Source organism: Macaca fascicularis, chromosome 2 (genome assembly GCF_037993035.2).
Source record: "Macaca fascicularis isolate 582-1 chromosome 2, T2T-MFA8v1.1".
NCBI lineage: Eukaryota > Metazoa > Chordata > Mammalia > Primates > Cercopithecidae > Macaca > Macaca fascicularis.
In genome coordinates this window covers 161,668,324-161,688,661 of record NC_088376.1, presented here as the reverse complement: position 1 = coordinate 161,688,661, position 20,338 = coordinate 161,668,324, and the positions used below count along the sequence as shown (strand labels likewise).

The 20,338-nt window shown below is 42.0% G+C and overlaps 2 protein-coding genes and 1 non-coding gene across 12 annotated transcripts in view; all 3 read left to right on the top strand.

Annotated features, from left to right (window-relative positions):
* The first annotated feature begins 2,611 nt into the window (after positions 1–2,611).
* On the top strand, positions 2,612–11,117 carry ARGFX (arginine-fifty homeobox). The gene is made up of 4 exons (XM_045385249.2): positions 2,612–2,699; positions 5,343–5,470; positions 9,101–9,249; positions 10,527–11,117. The coding sequence occupies exons 2-4, from the start codon at positions 5,368–5,370 to the stop codon at positions 11,100–11,102; spliced, it is 828 nt and encodes a 275-aa protein (XP_045241184.2). The 5' UTR covers positions 2,612–2,699; positions 5,343–5,367; the 3' UTR covers positions 11,103–11,117.
* A 5,380-nt stretch (positions 11,118–16,497) lies between these two features.
* On the top strand, positions 16,498–16,600 carry LOC123572101 (small nucleolar RNA U13). The gene has a single exon (XR_006696437.1). It is a non-coding gene; the product is annotated as a small nucleolar RNA U13 (small nucleolar RNA).
* Positions 16,601–18,581: 1,981 nt separating this feature from the next.
* The window catches only part of FBXO40 (F-box protein 40), a 36,717-nt gene continuing 34,960 nt past the window's right edge, over positions 18,582–20,338 (top strand). For all 10 annotated transcript variants that reach the window (XM_005548034.4, XM_005548029.4, XM_074033365.1 and 7 more), the window contains exon 1: positions 18,582–18,705. The gene's annotated coding sequence lies outside the window, so the exon portion shown is untranslated. The remainder of the gene's footprint in view (positions 18,706–20,338) is intronic.

Below are 20,338 nucleotides of genomic sequence, written 5' to 3'. Positions count from 1 at the left end.
AAACAACCAGAGGCCGGGCACAGTGGCTCATGCCTATAATCTCAGCACTTTAGGAGGCCATAGCGGGCAGATCACGAGATCAGTAGTTTGAGACCAGACTGGCCAATGTGGTAAAACTCTGTCTCTACAAAACAATACAAAAATACACACATACATATATATACACACATACACACACACACATACACACACATATAGCTGGGGTGAGGTGGCTTGCACCTATAATCTGAGCTATTAGGGAGGCTGAGACAGGAGAATTGCTTGAACCTGGGAGGCAGAGGTTACAGTGAGCAGAGATCGTGCCACTGCACTCCAGCCTGGGTAACAGAGCAAGACTCCATCTTAGAAAAATAAAATAAAATAAAAGCAACTAGAGAGTAGAGAACAATTACCTGCAAGGGAATAAAAGTTTGGATGTTAGCAGACTTCTCAAATAAATGGCTTCTGTACTCACCTAACCTATTTTGCAAGAATGATAACATAATAAAGACATTTTTAGACAAAGAAAGTTTGAAAATGTTTACAATTAGAACTATTGTTGATTCTACATCAGAAAAAATAAAGCTGTGCCCAAAAGAAAGAGGATGAAAGAAGCAATGATGATCAAAGCACTTGATAAACATGTGGTTAAATCTAAATAAATATTTATGACAAAAATAATAACGACCGCTTTTAGGAACATAAAAGCAAATTTAGGCTGGACATAGTGATTCATACCTGTAATCCCAGCATTTTGGGGAGCCAAGGCAGGAGGATCACTTGGGCCCAGGAGTTCTAGACCAGCGTGGGCAACCTAGCAACACCCCATCTCTACAAAAATATTGTTTTAAAAAATTAACTGAGGTGGTGGTCCTTACCTGTAGTCCCAGCTACTGGGGAGGCTGCAGTGAGAAAATCATTCTAGCCCAGGAGGTCAAGGCTGCAGAGTCATGATGGCACCACTGCAGTCCAGCTTGGGTGACAGAGTGAACACCATCTCTAAACAAAGTATAAATAAAAATAATGTAACTTTAAATCTTGCATATAACTTACATACCATTTGAGAGGGGGAGAAAATAAAATGCAACCATTCTAACAGAAAGCTGGAAAAGTTAAAAACACACAAAGATGGTAAGAAATCTGGTAGAAATAAGTAGTGATCCCCCCATTATCCATGCGGATACATTCCAGGATCCTCAGTTTCTTCCTATACAACCACATCGTGTAGGCCAGGTAGCTTATACAGCATGGATACACTGGACGAAGGAATGATTCACATCCTGGGAAGAGCAGTACAGCCAATTTAAAATTTGAGCATTAAAAAAAAAAAGGGCTGGGCGTGGTGGCTCACTCCTATAATCCCAGCACTCTGGGAGGCCAAGGCGGGTGGATCACTTGAGGTCAGAAGTTCAAGACAGCCTGATCAACATGGTGAAACCCTGTCTCTACTGAAAAAACACAAAATTAGCTGGTGGGTTGCACACGCCTCTAATCCTACCTCCTTGGGAGGCTGAGACAGGAGAACCACTTGAATCCAGGAAGTGGATATTGCAGTGAGCTGATATCATGCCATTGCATTCCAGCCTGGGCAACAAGAGTGAAACTCTATCTCAAAAAAAAAAAAAAAAGAAAAAAGAAAAGAAAACTTACACATTTTTTATTTATGGAAGTTTCCATTTAATATTTTTGGATGACAGTTGACTAAAACCACAAAAAGCAAAACTGTGGATAAGGTGGGATTACTGTGTTCTTTTTTTTTTTTTTTTTTTTTTTTTTTTTTTTTTTGAGACGGAGTCTCGCTCTGTCACCCGGGCTGGAGTGCAGTGGCCGGATCTCAGCTCACTGCAAGCTCCGCCTCCCGGGTTTACGCCATTCTCCTGCCTCAGCCTCCCGAATAGCTGGGACTACAGGTGCCCGCCACCTCGCCCGGCTAGTTTTTTGTATTTTTTTTAGTAGAGACGTATTTTTTTTAGTAGAGACGGGGTTTCACCGTGTTAGCCAGGATGGTCTCGATCTCCTGACCTCGTGATCCGCCCGCCTCGGCCTCCCAGAGTGCTGGGATTACAGGCTTGAGCCACCGCGCCCGGCCGGATTACTGTGTTCTTATCCTATCAAATATAAATGGATTATTCCATATGAAAATTCTCAGATTGGATCACTATTTTAAAGACACACTTCTAAAACTTTATTTTCATTTTTTTGAGGTAGGGTCTTGCTCTCTTGCTCTGTTGCCCAGACTGGAGTAGATTGGTGCAATTAGGGCTCACTGCAGCCTCAACCTCCCAGGCCGAAGTGATCCTTCCACCTCAGCCTCCCAAGTACCTCAGACCACAGGCGAGTGTTACCACACCTAGAGGAATTTTACACCTAGAACAACGCAAGCGTAAAAGTAAAAATGTGGTTGCATCAGAAAGCACAGGAGCCGCCTTGAAGGGTAGTCAAAGGTAGGAAGTTTGAGTATAAAAAAAGAATAATGACTATTTTCAGCAATAGTTACACTATGCTCTAAGCATACTTTTATTGAATGAACAAATGAATGAATGAAGGGTGGGACATCAGGGTGTGTCTGGGTGGTGCAGGGGCAGGAGGAGGTCTGATTGTATAAAAACTGCATTTAAATACAGGGTCTTCCGCATGAGGACACACTAAGGAAACTGCATTTGCAGAGAGAGACACACCATGCAGGACTGAAAATAGTTAGTCTAAGGGATTCTTGACAGGTAAGCATGGGGAGGCGCGGAGGGTAGCCAGAATGTGGGGCTTTAAGTGCTCAAAGAGGATTTGAAAAATCAAAGGAGCAATATTAAAGGGTGCAAACCACTCAGCCCATTCACATTAGAGGGACATGATATAGAGGGTTGCAAGTAGGGGACAGAAGAAACCTCAGAAAGACTGACTGCTCACCTCATGAAAATCAGGGAGTGAATGTGAGACTCCTTACTTACTGAGTGTGGTTGTCTGTTCTGCAGGGCTCCCAAGCTTTCCCCACCTGTGTTAGCCAGACCTTTGGAAATCCTTAATTAGAATGTAAACTCCATCATAGCAACTATTTTTGTGTACTTCATTCATTGCAGAACCCACAGACTTATGTAAGTGCCCATTTGTAGGTGGTAGGCAATAAAAATTTGCTGAGTAAATGTGGTTCTGCTAGTGGCAATTCTGCCTTATGATCTCCATAGCCTTGATGAGGGAAAGCACTGTAGACCAGTTGAATCATTTGCTTCTTTGTTTCTTTAATATGCTAGTTTAAGCTGCAGACTCTCAATGCCCATCCCAGGAAAGAGGGCCAGGGTTTATAGACTGTGTGTACAAGAGTCAGTAAGACCTGATTCATTCCCAGCTATGCTTCTCCTCTACCTGGCCAAACTTTTAGATCTCATGTCTCTTCATCTTTAAGAGGTTGATAATAATTGTCCATTATCCCGTGTGTTTGCCGAGGATCACAGGAATCATGTATGTGAAGCACTTGAATGTCTGACAGTATCCTAATGCTGCTACTGAATGTTACTGCATCATTTCTTCACTCTTAGGATTGTACTGAAGAACAGATGCTTAGTTAAGTTTAATTTCTTTTCAATTAAATGCCAAGCCTTAGGCCATCCCTTGTTATTGCTGTTCAAACTTTTTGGTCTCAGAACCTCTTTATATTCTTAAAAATTGTTGAGGACTCCAAAGAACTTTTGTTTCATATTCAAAGTGAAAACTGAAAGATTAAAATATATTTATTCATTCCTTTCAAAATAAAATGATAAATGCATTGCATGTAACTATATTTTCCACACACACACACAAATTGTGAGACCAATGGCATTGTTTTACATTTTAGTACTTTAGGGCTTAATGGAAGATGACAGAATTCTCTTCTGCTTTGCAGTCCCTTTTCTGATGCATTACTTTGAAGTGTAAGAAGAAAATCTGACCTTATACAGATATGATGCTAGGAAAAGGAGTATTCTTATAGCCTTTGAAATAATTGTGGATATTCTTTGAAACTACAACACAGACTCAACAAGTAGCAGTTTCTTAAAGATGAGTTGCAATGTGAAATTTGTTTTCTTTTTTTGAGGCAGAGTCTCACTCTGTCACCCAGCCTGGAGTACAGTGGCATGATCTCAGATCGCTGCAGCCTCTGCCTCCCAGGTTCAAGCGATTCTTCTGCCTCAGCCTCCCTAGTAGCTGGGACTACAGGTGCGTGCCACCACACCCAGCTAATTTTCATATTCTTAGTAGAGACGGGGTTTTACCATGTTGGTCAGGCTGGTCTCAAACTCCTGACCTCAAGTAATTCACCCTCCTTGGCTTTCCAAAGTGCTGGGATTACAGGCATGAACCACCATGCCTGGCCTGCAATGTGAAATTTGAAATCAGATGAATGAACTTTTCAAACTCTGTCACATTAAAATCCATTGGCCTACATTGGACTTTGAGTGGATCTTTTACCCACGCATGATTTTGTAACATACTGGTCATTTGCAAAATATTGGTTTATGAATTAAGAAGCTCTTCTAGATTTATTCCCCTACACATTTGTTATAGAATAAGAGTGAAAAAGTAAAATAACATGCAAGATGTCACCACTGAGGGAGGCTAGCTGAAGTGTGTGCAGCACCTTCACCATATATATTATTTTGCTCTTGTGAATCTGAAATTAGTTCAAAATTAAAAGTAAACAAAACAAAACCAATAAATAATATGGTAATTTTTGCTTTCAATATTCATATACATTCCAAATAACTTTTACAAATTTAAGACCTATTATATGTAACCAGATATTTACCATATGTGTGGCTTTTCCTTTATTCTTGAAGTTCCAATTTTCCCTCTTAGGAAGAACTTTCTTGAACACTCCATAGAACAGGACTACCAGCCACAGATTCTCATAGTTCTGAGAATGTCTTCTTTTCACCTTCTTTCCTGAAAGATATTTTCCCTGGATATGGAATCTGAGTTGATTGGGAGTGATGGCAAGTGGTGTAAAAAAGAATCTAAGTTGACAGTGGAACAAAACCTTTGAAGTGCTAAAAGAAAAGAACTGTCTTTGTTTCTGATGAGAAATCTGTGGTCATTTGATCTCTATCTTTTCGTATATAGATTGCACTTCAACAATCTCATCGAAGAAATATCCCTCTACTTTGAGTCACAAAGATATTGACACACGATTTCTTTTGTTATTTCTAAAGTTTCATTTTTGACAAGTACAGCTAGAGTATTTCTCTATGTTATAAAATATGAATCATTTTCCAGCTGAGGTAGAGCAATTGGGGGTTAACCTCACTTGCCAGATGTAATACAGCAAGCTCAGGCTCCTTGAAAGCATTGCTATCAAGCGAATGAATTCCTCATCAGCATTCCCTATCTCATAGGCCTTCCATCTCAGATTCAGACACCATGATGAACAGAATGGCCCCAGGGAATCGCCAGCCAGACCCTTTCATCAACAGGAAAGATCCCAACATGAAGATGATACAACCGCAGGATCCAGCTAGTCCCAGTGAGTATCATCCTTCTTTCTCCTCTTTCTCTCTCTACTGCCCCCTTCTCATGTGGCCCTGTAATTGCATTTTGCATTTGTTTTAAGGCAGCTATTGATTGTTGCTAAAAATCTATTCAAAAAGTCTTCCCATTATAAAAGGAGAAATACATTTCAAATCAAATGGGCCTTTGGTCCATGGTTGATTCAAATTATGAGAGATAAGCTAAGAATATAATATGTAGAGCAAGTGAGAACGTTTTTCTAGGAGAAAACATCTGAAGCATAGAGAGATAGAAATTGAGAAATCTCCTTTTCCAAGGCAGGTATATTGTGGCCCAATATGGTGGAAAAATTAAAATTAAAAAAAAAGCTCATTATTCAGAGTAGTAGTGTATACATGTATAAAAAGATTTATTTACATAAGGTGGATCTTAGTGAATTGTTCTGAAATATGTATTTGTTATTTGATATTTTACCCTGGAGGTTTTCCAAACATTGTTTTTTCTATTTTTAGTAGAGATGGGGTTTCACCATGTTAGTCAGGATGGTCTCAATCTCCCGACCTCAGGTGATCCACCCGCCTTGGCCTCTCAAAGTACTGGGATTATAGGCGTGAGCCACCGCGCCCAGCTAACTCCTGACCTTGTGATCCGCCTGCCTCTGCTTCCCAAAGTGCTGGGATTACAGGCATGAGCCACCAAGCCTGGCCGGCTTATTATTATTATTATTATTTTTTCTTTAAAGATGGAGTTTTGCTCTTATTGCCCAGGCTGGAGTGGAATGGCGCGATCTCGGATCACTGTAACCTACACTTCTTAGAATCAAGTGATTCTCCTGCCTCAGCCTCCCAAATAGCTGGGATTACAGGCATGCGTGACCACACCTGGCTAATTTTTGTATTTTTAGTAGAGAGGGAGTTTCACCATGTTGATCAGGCTGGATGGTCTTGAACTCATGACCTTGGGTGATCTATGAGCCTCAGCCTTACAAAGTGCTAGGATTACAGGTGTGAGCCACCAGTGCCCGGCCAGGCTTAATATTATTAATATGTCAGTACTACCTAGGCAATTTACAGATTTAATGCAATCCCTATAAAAATCCCAGTGGTGCTTTTTGCAGAAACTAAAAATGTCTATCCAAAAATTTATATAAAGTCTCAAGGAATCCCAAATAGCCAAAATAATGTTGAAAAAGATGAACATATGAACAAAGCTAGAGGCCTCATATTATGTAATCTCAACATTTATTACAAATTACAGTAATCAAAGAGTGTGATGCTGGCATAAAGACAGATATATAGACCAATAGAAGAGAACAAAGTCCAGAAATACATCCTTGCACATATAGTCAACAAGGGTGCTAAGGCCATTCAATTGGGACGGGACAGTCTCTGAAACAAATGGTGTTGGGAAAACTGAATATCCACATGCAAAAGAATGATGCTGGATCCTTATCTTACCACACGCAAAAATTAAAATGGATCAAGTCCTAAACACAAAAGCTAAAACTGCAAAGTTCTGAGAAAAAACATAGGGGAAAAGCTTTATGACATTTGATTTAGCAATGGTTTCTTGGATATGACACCAAAAGCACAGGCAACAAAATATAAATAGATAAATCAGACTACATTAAAAATAAAAGCTTGCATGATCAAAGGACACAATCGAAAGGGTGAAATGGGGCTGGGCATGGTGGCTCATGCCTGTAATCCTGGCACTTTGGGAGGCCGAGATGTGTGGACCACCTGAGGTCAGGAGTTCTAAACCAGCCTGGCCAACATGGTGAAACCCCGTCTCTACTAAAAATACAAAAAGTAGCCAGGCATGGTGGCAGTCGCCTGTAGTCCCAGCTAGTTGGGAGGCTGAGGTGGGAGAATCGCTTGAACTTGGGAGACGGAGACTGCAGCAGAGATCATGCCACTGTACTCCAGCTTGGGTGACAGAGAGAGACTCTGTCTCAAAAAAGAAAAAAAAAAAAAAAAGTAAAATGGCAAACTATGGAGTGGGAGAAAATATTTGCAAAGCATTTATCTAATAAGGGGTTAATAGCTATAATACATACAAAACTAGAACTCAACAACAATAAAAAAAAATCCAATTAAAAATGGGCAAAAACCTGAGGTCAGGAGTTCAAGATCAGCCTGACAACATGGAGAAACCCCGTCTCTACTAAAAATACAAAATTAGTCAGGTGTGGTGGTGCATGTCTGTAATCCCAGCTACTCGGGAGGCTGAGGCGGGAGAATCACTTGAACCCGGAAGGTGGAGTTTGCGGTGAGCCAAGATCACGCCATTGAACTCCAGCCTAGGCAACAAGAGCAAAACTCCGTCTCAAAAAAAAAAAAAAAAAAAAAAAAAAAAAGGCAAAAACTTGAATAGATCTTTCTCCAAAGAAGATATACAAATGGACAAATCCATGAAAGATGTTCAGCAACATTAATTATTAGGGGAAAGAAGATCAAAACCACACCCATTAGGATGACAACTATCCAAGAAACAGAAAATAACAAGTATCAGTGGGGATGGGGAGAAATTAGAATGCTTGCAGGAATGTAAAATGGCACTGCCGCTGTGAAAAACAGGATGATGGTACCTCAAAAATTAAAAATAGACTCACCATATGATACAACAATTTCACTTAGAGGTATATACCCAAAAGAATCGAAAGCCGGGTCTATGCTGGGCATGGTGGTTCACACCTATAATCCCACTTGGGGAGGCCAAAGCAGGAGTTTGAGACCAGGTTGGGCAACATAGTGAGACTCCATCTCAAAAAATTATCCAAGCATGGTGGTAATCCCAAAGTGCTGGGATTACAGATGTAAGCCACCGTGCCCAGCCGAAAAAAGTTTTTTAATTAGCCAGGAGTGGTGATAGTGCCTGTAGTCCTAGCTACTCAGAAGGAGGAGGCCAGAGGATTGCAGGAGCTCAAGAATTCAAAGTTGCAATGAACTGTGATCGTGCCACAGCACTCCAGCCTGGGCAATAGAGCAAGACTTTGTCTCTAAAAAAAGAGAGAGAGAGAGAAAGAAAGAAAAATCCTATTTGCCAGATGAGATGGGCTGGATTCCTGAACAAATAAATGAAGAGAGGAAACCCATTTAGACCAGTGGGTTATATTCAGGTGCAAAGACATGGGGTTTATTCCTAGTTTTTTCTATTTCATAATAAAAAAAAAAAAATTTGGCTAGCTCTTGCACAGAATATTCCTAGTTTCTAGAATAACGAACGTGTGAGAAAGATGAGAAGACAGAAGCTACTATCCACTGTCCTGAGGTTAAGTAGGGTAGAAAGACTGAGTACCAGAGAATAAAAGTAAAACAGAAAACTTTTCAGTGCAGGCAGGCAAACTAAAACTCAGAGGAGCCAGTTTCCAGAGTGAACAGACTGAGTACACAGAAAATTGAAGAGGTAACTCATGTCCTATCAGAGACAAAATCTCAGAAAGCAGAGAACAGAGCATTGTTACACAGGGATCAGCCATTCAGAATCAAGACCTGGGATCTGCATTTTCTGGATCTTAAGCCTGGTTGGAGGAAAGGCATGGGAGATTCACCATAGTGATTTGTTTTTTGGTTTTTGTTGTTTTGGTGGGGGGAGAGATTGGTAATGTAAATGTAACCACCCCTTCTTCATCTCTGCCCTGAAGCAACATGGAGAAGGCATCAAGAACGTACTTCATTCTCCCGCCAACAGTATGAAGCGCTAGAAGCTCTGTTTAGCCAGACCATGTTCCCAGATAGAAATCTTCAGGAGAAACTAGCTTTGAAACTCAACCTGCCGGAGTCAACAGTAAAGGTCTGATCCCCTGTGGTGTGCTTGGTACCCCCATCCAAGCCACATTCACCTATCCAGCCTGGAAATTCCCCACCCTCCACCCCTGCCCCGCAATTGTATTTCATTGAGTACCTACTGAAACGGTATCAAACTGGGGACAGACTGGCCTCACTCATGCAGTTTGAAAAATGAGAAAAAATGAGGTTCAGAGGCAAAGTGACTGGGCCACAGAGATAGGAAATAGTGTTGCTAGAATTAAAACTCCAGAAATCAGATTTTTTACATTTGTACTATAGAGTTCAAATAGGGGAAAGGTGCTCATCCAGACAGACTCCTCACTTAGAGTCTTTTTAAGCAAAGCCCTGCAATCTGTTTATTCATAATGCTACCAACAGGCAAATAATACTCCCTCTAACCTCTGAGCCTGCTAAAGCCCATGACATTTTTCTTTTTCTTCTTTCTTTTTTTTTTTTTTTTTTTTTTTTTTTAGAGATGGGAGTCTCACTGTGTTGCCCAGGCTGGTCTCAAACTCCTGAGCTCAAGTGATCCCCTCGCCTTAGACTCTCAAAGTGCTGGTATTACAGATGTGAGCCACCGTGACTGGCCATACATTTTTTTCTTGTTTTTGTTTTTGAGACGGAGTCTCTCTCTGTCACCCAGGCTAGAGTGCAGTGGCACTATCTCCACTCACTGCAAGCTCCGCCTCCTGGGTTCACGCCATTCTCCTGCCTCAGCCTCCCGTGTAGCTAGGACTATAGGCACCCGCCACTGCACCCGGCTAATTTTTGTATTTTTAGTAGAGATGGGGTTTCACCGTGTTAACCAGGATGGTCTCTATCTCCTGACCTCGCGATCCGCCCGCCTCGGCTTCCCAAAGTGCTGGGATTACAGGAGTGAGCCACTGTGCCCGGCCGGCCATACATTTTTATTGGAGTATTCCTTACAGAGGAGGCCTCCTGAAATAATCCTTAAAAATCCTTCAGTTCAAATTACTCACCTCTCTCTAGATCCTAGATCCCTGAACCAGCCTCTCTTCTCTAGAGTTCAGGACCCTGTCTCTGAACCCCCATCACAAACCCTGAAACACACCCACTTTCTTCCTTTCTGGGGCCCCAGACCTGATCTTCGTCATCCCTCCTATTGACTCCAGTCATGCCCATCTCTGCTTTTGCAGAGCCCAGTGTCATGGTGAATTTGAGAGGACATTAAGATTATAACCTGGCTGTTTTCACTCAGGAGAAGCTTCAAATGCCTTCTCCAAGAACAGCCCACAATCTCCCCTCTTCCCCCACTCCCAGGTTTGGTTCAGGAACCGGCGATTCAAATTGAAGAAGCAGCAGCAGCAGCAGCAGCAGCAACAGCAGCAACAGCAGCAGCAGCAGCAGCAGCAATCAGCAAAGCAACGAAACCAGATCCCTTCATCCAAGAAGAATGTGCCCACCTCCCTCAGAACGTCCCTCAATCCTTATGCTTTTTCTCCTGTGATTTCAGATTTCTACAGCTCCCTTCCACCTCAGCCCTTAGACCCTTCCAATAGGGCATGGAACTCTACCTTCACTGAGAGTTCCACAAGTGACTTCCAAATGCAAGATACTCAGTGGGAGAGGCTGGTGGCCTCAGTACCTGCTTTGTACTCTGATGCCTATGACATATTCCAAATCATAGAACTGTACAATCTTCCTGATGAGAATGAGATATCCAGCTCTTCTTTCCACTGTCTGCATCAGTATCTCTCACCCACAAAGTACCAGGTAGAAGGACAGGGTTCCTCTCTCAGCACCTTTGCTGGTCCAGCTGTAGGCCTATCTCCCACACAAACCTGGCCCAGTATGACAAGCCAAGGCTGTCAAGCCTACAGTCAAGCCAACAGATAGCCTGGAATTTCAGAAAACCTCCAATATGGTAGACTTGGGACTAGAGTACTAATAAATATGGACCATTTAGAAAGGAGGTCTTCTTGCCTCTTGTACATGACTTTTTTTTCCTTTGTCTCATTTTAACCCAAACATCTGGGTCTGTGCCTCTGATTTCCATGGGAATGTTGCAAAAAGAGTTTTCCAAGTAGAGCTGGGCACTACGTAATCAGCCCCACAATTCTCCCTGAGAAGCCTGCCTAGTCCCTTACACGGCCAATGAGACGCCAAAATTCCCTTCCCAAAACTATCCTGGAGTTTCTAAAAGTAGGACAGTGGTTTTGGGGGTTTTCCACTTCATCTTTATGAAAGTAGGTCTCACTCTGTCACCCAGGCTGGAATATAGTGGTACAATCACAGCTCATTAAAGCCTTGACCTCCTGGACTCAGGTGATTCTCCCACCTCAGCCTCCTGAGTAGCTAGGACTACAGGTGCCCACCGCCACACCTGGCTAATTTTTGTTTTTGAGACAGAGTTTCACACTGTCACACAGGGTGGAGTACAGTGGCGGGATATCGGCTCACTGCAACCTCCACCTCCCAGGATTCAAGTGATTCTCCTGCCTCAGCCTCCTAAGTAGCTGGGATTACAGGCATGTGCCACCATGCCTGGCTAAATTTCATATTTTTACTAGAGATGGGGTTTCACCATGTTGCCCAGGCTGGTCTCGAACTCCTGACCTCCAGTGATCTGCCTGCCTTGACCTCTCAAAGTGCTGGGATTACAACACTTTGAGCCACTGAGCCTGGCCAATTTTTGCATTTTTTGTAGAGACAAGGTTTTGCCACGTTGCCCAGGCTGGTCTCGACTTCCTGGACTTAACGCCGTCCACCTGCCTCAGCCTCCCAAAGTGCTAGGAATACAGGAGTGCACCATTGCACCCAGTTGGGTTATCCAGTTTAAAAACACTTTTTTTTTTTTTTTCAAGGAAACCAAAGAAAACATCATCCACTTTCTGTCTGTATCGTTCCGATTTTCGTATATGTGTTGCGGAAGTGAGCACACTATCATCCACTTTTAATGAGAAGAAGTCATAAACTTACATTTTCTTTCCAATTTTTAGGGTTTTTGTTGCTGCTGTTGTTGTTTTTTGAGACAGCAGTCTGTCACCGAGGCTGGAGTGCAGTGGCACCATCTTGGCTCACTGCAGCCTCTGCCTCCTGGACTCAAACAATCCTCCCACCTCAGCCTTCTGAGTAGCTGAGACTACAGACACACATCACCATGCCTGACTAATTTTTGTATTTTTAGCAGAGACGGGGTCTTGCCATGTTGCCCAGGCTGAGTTTGGGTGTTTTTTTTTAAGGGGACTTTCAGTCCTAATTTGAGGGGAAATTACTATTACCACTAGTTTTAATATATAGTACAATGAAAAAAAAAAAATATATATATATATAGTACAATGGTCCAGACATAATAAAAGGTGTAAAAACTGGCACAGGAAGAAATAAAAACAGAGTTTTGAAGGTGAGATGATAAACTTGCAAATCTAACAAAATAAAAATAGTCAAACTTTTAGAATGGTCCGGGCTTGGTGGCTCATGTCTGTAATCCCAGTACTTTGGGAGGCCGATGCAGGTGGATCACCTGAGGTCAGGATTTCGAGACCAGCCTGGCCAACATGGTGAAACCCCATCTCTACTAAAAATACAAAAATTAGCTGGGCGCGGTGGTGGGCGCCTATAATCCCAGCTACTGGGGAGGCTGAGGCAGGAGAATCATTTGAACCTGGGAGGCAGAGGTTGCAGTGAGCCGAGATCACGTCATCACACTCCAGCCTGGGGGACAAAAGTAAGACTTCGTCTCAAAAAAAAAGCCGGGCGTGGTCACTCACGCCTGTAATCCTAGCACTTTCGGAGGCCAAGGCAGGTGGATCACGAGGTCAGGAGTTCGAGACCATACTGGCCAACATGGTGAAACCCTGTCTCTACTAAAAACAACAAAAAAAATAGCTGGGCGTGGTTCAGGAGCCTATAATCCCGGCTACTCGGGAGGCTGAGGCAAGAGAATCGCTTGAACCCGGGAGGCAGAGGTTGCATTGAGCCAAGATCGCACCATTGCACTCCATCGTGGGCAACAGAGTGAGACTCAGTCTCAAAAAAAAAAAAAAACCAAAACTTTTAGAATGACATTTTAGCACATTTTCCAGCCACATGATTAACCTACGAAATTAGTATCATTTCTGAACACTAGTAATAAAGAAACATAAGGGCCAGCCGTGGTGGTTCACACCTCTAATCCCAGCACTTTGGGAGGCCAAGGCGGGCGGATCACATGGTCAGGAGATCGAGACCAGCCTGACCAACATATTGAAACCCCATCTCTACTAAAAATAAAAAAAAACTAAAAAAAAAAAAAAGCTGGATGTGGTGGCACATGCCTATAATCCCAGCTACTCGGGAGGCTGAGGAAGGATAATTGCTTGAACCTGGGAGGTGGAGGTTGCAGTTAGCTGAGATTGCACAACTGCACTCCAGCCTGGACAACAGAGCAAGACTCTATCTCAAAAAAATAAATAAATAAATAAATAAACATAAGATAAGTACCGCTCAATGAAAAATGTACAAGTACCTAGAAATTCATGAAGAAAATACCTCTGTGGAGAAAACTTCAGAACTTAAAAAAGAACACAGAAAATGTTTTGAATACACCAGGCATGGTGGCTTATGCCTGTAATGCTAGCACTTTTGGAGGCCAAGGTGGGCAGATCACGAGATCAAGAGATCGAAACCAACCTGGCCAACATGGTGATATCCTGCCTCTACTATAAATACAAAAAAAAAAAAAAAAAAATTAGCTGGGTGTGGTGGCACACATCTGTAGTCCCAGCTACTTGGGAGACTGAGGCAGGAGAATCACAAGGATTGAAATTATGCAGTGTGTTCTCCAAACATGATGGAATGAATTTAGAAATCAATAATGGAAGAAAATTTGGGAAATTCACAAATATGTGGATATTAAACAACACATTCCTAAATAACCAATGGTTAAAGAGGAAATCACAGTCTGAGCAACATGGCAAAACCCTGTCTCTACAAAAAATACAAAATTAGCTGGGCATGGTGGCCAGAGCCCATGGTCCCAGCTACTCGGGAGGCTGAGGTAAGAGGACCCCTTGAGCCACAGAGGTCGAGGCTGCAGTGAGCCGTGACTGTGCCACTGCACTCCAGCTTGAGCAACACAGTGATACTGTCAATAGATAAATAAATAGAAGAAATTATAAGTAAAATTGGAAAACACTTGTAACTGAAAAAAACAAAAGCACAACAAACCAAAACATGGGATAAAGCTAAATCAATGCTTAGAAGGAAATTTATAGCTTCAAATGCTTACATCTTTTTTTTTTTTACAAAAAAGGTCTCAGATCAATAGTTTTACACAGGAAGGAAGTGGCATAGTTTTATTACTATCTGTCAAATTAAACTTTAAGGCAAAACTTTTTTATTGAGATGGAGTCTTGTTCTGTCACCCACCAGACTGTGCAATCTCAGCTGACTGCAACATCCAACTCCCAGGTTCAAACAATTCTCCTGCCTTAGCCTCCCAAGTAGCTGGGACTACAGGTGTACGGCACCACACCTGACTAATTTTTGTATTTTTAGTAGAGATAGGGTTTTGCCATGTTGCCCAGGCTGGCCTCAAACACCTGAGCTCAAGTTATCCTCCTGCCTCAGCCTCCCAAAGGGCTGAGATTACAGGTGTGAGCCACCTCACCTGGCCAAAAGAGTTTTTTTTAGAAATAAAGTATATTAGACAACAACAAAAGGAACAATTAACCTGAAATACATAATAACTCTGAACTTGTATATACTTAAAAACATTACCCAAAATATATGAGACAAATTTTAACAAAAATTAAAATTCTTAAGAAAACTTCACCAATACATAAAGTGTGGTATATTCATACAACACTCTCAATAATTGATAATAACAGTCCAAAGAAAGCAGAAAGAAGGAAAGTCTAGAGCAGAAATAAATAAAATGGAGAATAGAAAAGCAATACAGAAAAAATTTATGAAATCAAAAGCTGGTTCTTTGAAAAGATCAACAAAATGGCAAACGTTTAGCTAGATTGACCACCCCCTCAAAAGACTCAAATTATTAGAATCAGAAACAAAAAGGCAAGATTTTATCACCAAACTTATAGAAATAAAAATTATTAGAAAGAAATACTATGAACAATTGAATGCCAACAAATTAGATAAATGAAATGGACAAATTCCTAGGAAGACACAGAATACCAAATCTGACTCCAGAAGAAATAGATGTTGAGAATAGAGCTTGCTATGGTATGAATGTGTCCCACAGCTCATGTGTTAGAAACTTAATCCCCAAAGCAGCAGCGTTGAGAGGTGGAACCTTTAAGGGTGACTAGGCAGAGCCCCCATGAATGGATTAATGCCATTATTGTGGGAGTGGGTTAGTTATCTCAGAAGTGGGTTCCCGATAAAAAGGATGGGTTCAGTGCTCTTCCCCAAAATCTTTGTCCCCACCCCCACCTCTCTCTCTTTTCTGTCTCTCTCTCTTTCTCTCTGTCTCTCTTCCCTCCTCCTCTCCCTTCCTTCTGCCATAGGAGGATGAAACATGAAGGGTCTGGCCAGATGTGGCCCCTCCGTCTTCCATCTGAGACTGGAAGACTTCCCACCTTCAGCACTGTACGAAATAAATCTGTGTTCTTCATCAATTACCCAGTCTCAGGTATTCTGTTATAACAACACAAAAGCGGACTAAGACAGAGTTATAACAAGCACGGAGATTGAGTTAACAATTGAAAACTTCCCACAAAGAAAAGCCGAGTTCCAGATGGCTTCACTGCTAAATTCTACCAAAATGTTTAAAGAAGAATTGACACCAATCCTTCACAAACTTTTCCAAAAAACAAAAGAGGAGGGAACTCATTTTATGAGATCAATATTGTCCAGATACCAAAGCTGAACAAAGACGCCATAAGGGAAGTACGGACTATAGTGAGTATCCCCTATCGGAAATGCTTGGAACCAGAAGTGTTTCGGATTTGGAGTTTTTTGCATTTGGAATATTTGCACATACATAATGAGATATCTTGGGGATGGGACACCAGCCTACACACAACTCATTTATGTTTCATATATACCTTATATACATAGCCTGAAGGTAATTGTACAATATTTTAAGTAACTGTGTGCATGAAACAAAGTTTTGACTGCGTTTTGACTATGACCCATCGCATGAGGCCAAGTGTGGAATTTTCCTCTTGTGGTGTCACATCAGTGCTCAGTTTTGGATTTTAAAGCGTTTTGGAACTCAGATTTTCAGATTGGGGATACTCAACTTGTAATATCTCTTCTGAATATAGATGCAGAATTCCTCACTAAGGTCCTTTTGTAGTTCATCAGTGTGATGACTGGGCATTCACGCAAATGTGTGAGAGTGCCACCCTCGAGCCTTGTTTCAATGTTGGCACATTATGCATCTGACTTGAAAAAACAAATTCTCAGTAAAATACTAACAAACTAAATTTAGCAATATGTAAAAAGGATAGATACCATGACCAAGTAGGGTTTATTCAGGAATGGAAGATTGATTCAACATTAAAAAATTCATCAATGTAATACACAATATTAATAGAACGAAGGACAAAAACCACATGATCATCTTGCTGGGCACAGAAAAAACATTTGATGAAGATCCACACTCTTTCTTGATTCACTCAACAAACTAGAACAATCAAACTCCTCACCTTCAACTTGATAAAGGTCATCTACAAAGATCCACAGGCAACATCGTACTTATTGGTGCGAGACTGAATGCTTGTCCCCTAAGATCAGGAACAAGTGAAGTGTGGCCACTCTCACCACTCTTGTTAAACACAGTGCTGGAAGTTCTAGGCAGGGTAAAACGGCAAGTAAAGGAAGTAACAGGCATCCAAATTGCAAAGAAAGAAGTTAAAATATTTCTGTTAACAGATGGCATGATCTTGAAAATCCTTTGGAATCCACAACAAAACTATTAGAACTAATAAACCAGTTCAGCAAAGTTTCAAGATTCAAGATCAGTGTAGAAATTTTTTACAATTTTTAAACTGCTATTTGCTCATTCCAAATAAGTTTACCTCCATGGACATATATGTATGGAAGAATCCAGGGGAAAGGTTAATTCGATGGCTGTTAATCACAGCCAAATTTAGCACATCTGCTCTTAGTCAAAATACATTCAAATACATTCAAATAACAGCTGGCATTGTTGAGCACTTGCTATGTGGTATATATCATTCATGTGCCTTATGTGTACTGACAGTTACATGTGGTCAAACCAAGTATCATCGCCATTCCACAATGGAGAAAACTGAAATAGAAAATGGTTAAGTAAATTGGCCAAAATCACATACCTAATCCCAGAACTTTGGGAGGCTGAGGCGGGAGGATCATGAGGTCAGGAGTTCAAGACTGGCCTGACCAACATGGTGAAACCTGGTCTCTACTAAAAATACAAAAATTAGCCAGGCATGGTGGCGTGTGCCTGTAATCCCAGATATTCAGGAGGCTGAGGCAGGAGAATCACTTGAACCCGGGAGGTGGAGGTTGCAGTGAGCCGAGATCCTGCCACTGCACTCTAGCCTGAGTGACAGAGCGAGACTCCATCTCAAAAAAAAGAAAAAAGAAAAAAAAACACCAAAGCCAGGATTCTATTTGCTTTTTTCTTCACAAGATCCTGAATGAGTTTATCTGAAGATGATAAGATAAAGAACACTAGACTGAGAGTTAAACAAGCTCTCTGGGGCTTTCCTCTGGCTCTTCCACTTACAAGATGTGTGATCTTGGATGAGCAATTTCCCTTTTCTGAATCTCTGTCTCCTCATCTGTAAAAAGAGAGATTTGGACTAAATGACAGCTAAAGCCTCCTACAACCTCTAATTCTCTCCCACTGGATTTACTCTACACCTGGTTTCTGAATTACAAACTCTCCCTTTTCCAGCCACCTAGGAAAGACGAGGACCAAGGGAGGACACACACTTACTTGTCATGACAAGAGATAGGAGAAACTGAAGCAGGACAGCATGTCACTTACACAAGTTGCTGCTTCAGCCAGTGATGGGTTTAGGTGAGCAGCATGGTTATAATTAGAGCAGCAGCCAGTCCTGAATGCTCTGCCAGCCTCCTCCAGCACAGCTGGGCTGGCCGATTGCACATGTAGGAATCTGAGAGGCTGCTCTTGAAAATGATCCTTCTTAAAAGGATTTTCTGTCTTCCTCTAGGGAAGGAAAACCTATTGATATAAAACTTCACTTCCCATTCAGTTTCCCCTGCTAAATGCCACTCCAGGAGAGACTGAGTGTTGATAAATACAGGGGAAGGAAAAAGTCGTAAGCTGAGCCTGGTCACATTGCCCCTTGTGATATCGTTTTATTTTTAACTCGCAACACTTGGACTACTTCTGTTGAAGTTTTCGCTCCTTTCCCTGCCTTCCCAACAGAACTGTGTCCTCTACTGCAGCTGACGCAACCCAGCCACCTCCCAGCAATCCGCTTAGTTGCAATCAAGGGTTCAGGTGCAAGCAGATGCTGACTTAGCCCGTTCCATTAAGGTAAGCATTCAAACAGGAGCAGGTGCACCATGAGGAGGATATTCAGAGGTGAATATGCAGATGAAGCTGAGCCGCATATCACTTTTGTGTCCTGTGGAAGAGGATTGTTAAGCAAATTAGTTATGTAAAGATGTGGGGGAAAGGCAGGCACTGAGAATGAGATCCAGCCGTGTGTAAATTTCTGTTTCCAATTCAAGAGCAGGTAGAGTACTTGCTTTCTGACAGCTTAGGTTCTTTCTTCTATAATCAACCAGAGTAGTTATGATATCTGTAAAGTTACAACATGGTGATGGGTGGGGGGATCTGGGGGAGTGGAGGAGGTGGTGAGGAAACAAGTGGAAGGCCTAGAACCCAGGATTTCTATTTCCTTTTCTTTCTTTTTTGAGACAGTCTTGCTCTGTTGCCCAGGCTGGAGTGCAGTGGCACCATCTTGGCTCACTGCAGCCGCTACCTCCCAGGTTCAAGTGATTCTCCTGCCTCAACCTTCCGAGTAGCTGAGACTACAGGCACACACCACATCTGGCCAATTTTTGTATTTTTTTAGTAGAGACGGGGTTTCACCTTGACGGTCAGGCTGGTCTTGAACTCCCGGCCTCAAGTGATCTGCCCCCCTCAGTCTCCAAAATTGCTGGGATTACAGGTGTGAGCCACTGTGCCTGGCCCAGAATTTCTATTATTTGTTTATTTAATTCATTGTAATTATTTTTTTTGAGACAGAGTCTCCCTCTGCCGCCCAGGCTGGAGCACAGTGGCGCAGTCTCAGCTCACTGCAACCTCCACCTTCTAGGTTCAAGAGATCCTCTGCTTCAGCCTCCTGAGTAGCTGGGACTACAGGCCTGTGCCACCATGCTTGGCTAATTTTTGTATTTTTTGTAGAGACGGGGTTTCACTTATTTCTACAGGTTTTTGCCTGTTGGCCAGGCTGGTCTCGAACTCTTGGCCTCAAGTGATCCACCCCCTTTGGCCTCCCATAGTGCTGAGAATACAAGCAAGAGGAGCTGCGCTTGGTCAGAATTTCTCTTTTCTGAAGTCTAAATGTTGTGATCTTTTCTCCAGTCAATACTTGCTGTGTTTAATTGCAAGTCATTCTCACGTAGCTTAAAATTTCATCTGCTGTGTCATACTACCGGTTAACAAGCACAACTGTATTTTCTGTATGTACTATTGAAACTCTGCAGAGTTTAAAACCTTTTATTCTCCAACAATATTCTCTAAGTGTGGCCCTCTTCTCCCCAGCTCTCTTGAGTCCAAAGTGCATCCATGAAATATAAGTGAGATATTTTTCAAGTTGAGAAACTTATACAGGCTTATGCACCAAAACCAAAGATTGTTATAAGCTTGAACAATTTTGCATATTCAGAGGGATAAAAGTAAAATAACTAATGATAATGAGGTATCAAAAGTTATACGTATAGACAGTTTCTCGCTTCTAGAATAACTGTATAGTGTTGCATGCACTAAAAATTGGTAAGGTAAGGGAACAGTGTTTATTTTCTTGTTTTTCACTGGTTCAAAGTTCAGCTAAGGACGTCCTGGGAAGTGGCCTATGCAGGAAAAGGGATTCTGTACACTCTGACCTTTGATGTGTACAGGCTAAAGCCACCAATGCCAAGTAAAAGGAGACCAAAAGTAA

Coding starts and splice junctions, on each gene's coding strand:
- ARGFX (XM_045385249.2), top strand. CDS start 5,368: ATGATGAACAGAATGGCCCCAGGGAATCGCCAGCCAGACCCTTTCATC. Junction 5,471..9,100: donor GCAGGATCCAGCTAGTCCCA/GTGAGTATCATC, acceptor TCTGCCCTGAAG/CAACATGGAGAAGGCATCAA. Junction 9,250..10,526: donor TGCCGGAGTCAACAGTAAAG/GTCTGATCCCCT, acceptor CCCCACTCCCAG/GTTTGGTTCAGGAACCGGCG.